Source organism: Amphimedon queenslandica, unplaced genomic scaffold (genome assembly GCF_000090795.2).
Source record: "Amphimedon queenslandica unplaced genomic scaffold, v1.1 AMPQUscaffold_11133, whole genome shotgun sequence".
NCBI classification, from domain to species: Eukaryota; Metazoa; Porifera; class Demospongiae; order Haplosclerida; family Niphatidae; genus Amphimedon; species Amphimedon queenslandica.
The window spans coordinates 2461-6503 of NW_003548622.1; the positions used below are offsets into that span (position 1 = coordinate 2461).

The following is a 4043-nucleotide window of genomic DNA, read 5'->3' on the forward strand; positions in this document are numbered from 1 at the left end:
TTAGCTTCATACAGTTGGTGGCTGGAGAGAGGGAGAGGTCGAAGGAAGGGAGACTATTCCATAACTTAGGTAGTCTATGAAAATATGTATTGGATGTTTGAGAGGTGTGAGAGAGATGGTGAGTGAGTTTCACATGGTCTCCTAATCTAGAGTTGGTGGATGTAAATGAAATATAGGAAAGAATATCAAATGACCCAGTGTAACTGCTATTGTTGCTATCATGGATGGATTTAAGTGCAAATGAAACATCAAGATATTCGAAATACATTGCTAGGGGGAGAATACCCAGTGAGGTAAGGCGTATCTTATAGTCAGATGAGTAATCAGATAAGATGTATTTAGTTGCACGTCTTTGAACTCTTTCAAGGAGGAGTAGATTCTTAATGGAAGTAGGCCGCCATAGCTGGGAGCCATACGATAGTATAGAGTGAACCAGAGAGAGGTACAATTGCTTTTTAACATGGACGTTACTACTCTTGAAGGTCCTTTTTAGAAGACCAAGAACCTTGTAGGCTTTAGAGATGATTATAGTATGGTGGGTAGACCATGATAGGTCACATGATAGATGAAAACCCAGATCTCTTATGGTGTCTTGAGTAGAGATGTCACAACCATTTATCAAGTATGAATAAGGTGGTTGGACAGAGGATTTCCTGAAAAACTGAAGATGCTTGGTTTTAGCTGTGTTAAAGGAGAGATCACTATTTATACTCCACTGAAATGCCCCATCTAGACTCTCTTGAAGGAGAATGCAGTCTCTAGATGATTTAATAATTTGAAAGCACTTTGAATCATCAGCAAAGAGCAGAAGCTTTGATGGAATGGTCAGATCTGATAAATCATTCACAAAGATTAGAAATAACGGGACCAAGTACACTCCCTTGTGGGACACCACTGAGGACATTCAGAAAGGTTGAAGAAGAGCCATTTACATTAACACATTGACACCTTGTGGTTAGGTAAGCCTGGAACCAGTCCCAGAGTACCCCAACAACACCAGAGTTCCATAGCTTTAATAGGAGCATGTTGTGTGACACAGAATCAAAAGCCTTTTTAAAATCCAGGTATATACAATCTACACAACTCTTCCTATCCAGGGCTTCGAAAATACTATCAAGCATAGTAAGCATCTGCTGAACACTTGATCTAGAGGGCAGAAAACCAAACTGACTGGGGGACAGATGTGGGCCGACCAGAGTGATCAGTCTGCTGTATATAATCCTCTCTAGCACCTTGGAGATGATAGGGAGAAGTGCAATGGGACGATAGTTAAAGCCAGAGTGACGATCATTAGATGAGTTCGCCATTCCAGGGGCAGAGAGCCAGTAGAGAGAGAAAGATTGAAAAAAGCTGTTAGTGGGGGAGTGAGAGCTATAGCACACCGTTTAAGCAGTATAGGACTGATTCCGTCAATACCCGGAGCTTTAGATGTATTTAGGGAGGAGAGAATATTGAAGACTTCCTCCTCAGAGCAGACAATTGAGTCAATGCAGGTAGATGGGGTATGACGGTCCTCAATTGGAGGGAGAGTAAAGGAGCTTCTGGTGAAGACTGAGTAGAAGTACTCGTTAAAAAGTTTAGCCTTTACATGTATATTGTCATCAGAAGCATTCTCTGGACCAAATTGATAGACTCTCGGGTATCTCTCTAGATTTCGAAATATGGCGAACATATCGATAAATTTTACTTTGATCATGCCCATGCTCTTTCACCAATCTTTCCTCGTATTTAGACTTAGCGTCACAAAAGGCAGTAGTAAATTCAGCTTCCTCATTAGCTAGTTTCATCTTTATATGGTCAGTCGGGTTTCTGGCGTAGCGTCTTCTTAGAGTGCGGATCTGATTCAGGTTGTGCTGAAGATCTCCTCTGAGCCATGGAACAGAATGATAGGACAAGGAACGCTTCTTAACTCGTGGGATAAACCTTTCAACTGATGACAACAGGATGTCCTTGAAGCAAGACCAAACTGTGTCAATATCAGAATCACTAAAACATTGACTGAAATCGAATTCAAGAAGGTAGTCAACTAGGCCCTCCCAATCAGCTTTAGCATAGTTATAAACAGGGCGGTTCAGTGAAGTCCTAGAGTATCTAGGGGAGGAGCAGCATAGGCGGAAAAACACCGCATAATGATCAGAACTCAGAGGCATAGATTTGGATATAGAAATGCAATTAATAAGAAAGCAATCTGAGGATAGAACTAGGTCTAGAATGTCGCCTTTAATGTGGGTGAGGGAATGTACCAACTGAGTGAAATTATTATTAAAAACAAAATCGCATAGATATAAAGAAAAGGGTGAGTCGCCAGACAAGGTGTCCCAATCAATATCAGGGACATTAAAGTCTCCAAGTATGACAATGCGACCGGGAGACATAGCTAGACAATTAAGATAATTACTGAGGGAGACATTGTAATCATGAGAAGCATTAGGAGGACGATAGAGGACACACAACGTGACTTGATGTACTAGCCCAATATTGACAGTAACAAGCTCCAGGTCTTTGGGAGAGGACAACTCAAAGCAAGGAATATGGTTCCTAATAGCAAGAAGGACACCACCACCCCGACCATCTCTATCATGTCGAAACACTGAATAGCCAGGGGGAAGAAATTCCTCATTAAAGACATAAGGTGATAACCACGTTTCAGTACAGGCAAGAATTTCAATACCAGAGGTTATTATAAAGGATTGTAGTAGAGACATTTTATTCATGATACTCCTGGCATTGATTAGACAGCTAGAGACACCTAGTCAGGCTGGCTCCTGACCCCCATTAGAAGTGGAGATAGCAGGAGTGGTAGCTGAGCCATTATGGATAGGAGAAGGTGGATCGTTGGGAGCAAGGGCATTGGAGCCAGAGCCAGTATCTACAGGGTTATCCACATTTGATGGGAAACTACTGATATTAACAGTTGAAGAGTCAGCAACAGACAGAGCTGAGTTAGTGACAGTAGCATGGAGATCTCCCTTAATATAAATTGACGACTTTCCAAGTCGAATGTCTTGCTTAGGAGTACCATTCTGAATCAGCCTCCAACGTTCTTGAAGCAGCAGTTTTTTGTTGTTTTTCTCTACTTTGGATAGAAACGGCTTGATGACAAAAGGACTAGGGGTAGAGCCACGCCTAGACAACAAAGCAACCATATCTTTAGATCTATTTAGAGTGACCAATAGGGGAGGGGACGAGAACTATTGGGTGAGAAGTGTCCAATACGACGACAGTCTCTAATGGCGGCCTGAGCGACTCCACATTGAAATTTGTCAAAGAGGGAGGAGATACTGTCAAAGTCTAAAGAGATACGCTCGGACTGATTGGTACCTCAGGCACACTCATCAACACCACTAACTACCAGACGGAACTGATTGGGGGGCTGGTTAGATGGAGGAGGGTGGGCAGAGACAGTGTGGGAATGACTAAAATCAGAATGAGAGTGGTGGGTGGATGTAGGACAGTGCTGTACAGAATTGGAGGGAGGTGTGAGGGAAAGTGTGGACAGCTCCTCAGTTAGTGACATAATTCTAGACTCAAGAGCTGAAGTCTGAGAGGAGAATCGTTTCTCAAGATCAGCAAGAGCTTTCTTAAGAGAAGATATCTCATCAGACTGGTAATTAATGCGACATGAAGGGCAATGAAAGTTACCAGAGTTTTTGGCAGAAATAAAATTACTGGAATTTAACCCAGCACAACCCCTATGTATCCAGGTGTTACATGGACCACTACAAAAAATGGAGTCCTGAGTATTGTCATTAATGACATCTTCACAGATAGGACAGTGAAAAGTAGCTTTTAAGTTAGATGGGGCTGATTTGTTGGCTGTACTTGACTTTGGACAAGATGACTTGTTGACTGTATTAGACTTTGGGCAATATGAAGTGTGGGAAGCCAACCTGGCCACCAATTCATTTTTCGACCCTTTTGTCGAGTTTATTCACATAAAAATTATATGACACTGTGCATGTATGTGTGCCTCTAAATTTTAGTCAAATACCTCCTAATTAATGCCGATACCTATTATTATATTTTTATGGACCAAAAGTGCA

At 41.9% G+C, this 4043-nt stretch overlaps 1 protein-coding gene across 1 annotated transcript; it reads right to left on the reverse strand.

The window, feature by feature from the left end:
* Positions 1-1601: 1601 nt before the first annotated feature.
* Positions 1602-2705, reverse strand: LOC105315277 (uncharacterized). Its single transcript, XM_011409861.1, has one exon. It carries the CDS (start codon positions 2703-2705, stop codon positions 1602-1604), a length of 1104 nt encoding a protein of 367 aa, XP_011408163.1.
* Between the last annotated feature and the right edge of the window lie 1338 nt (positions 2706-4043).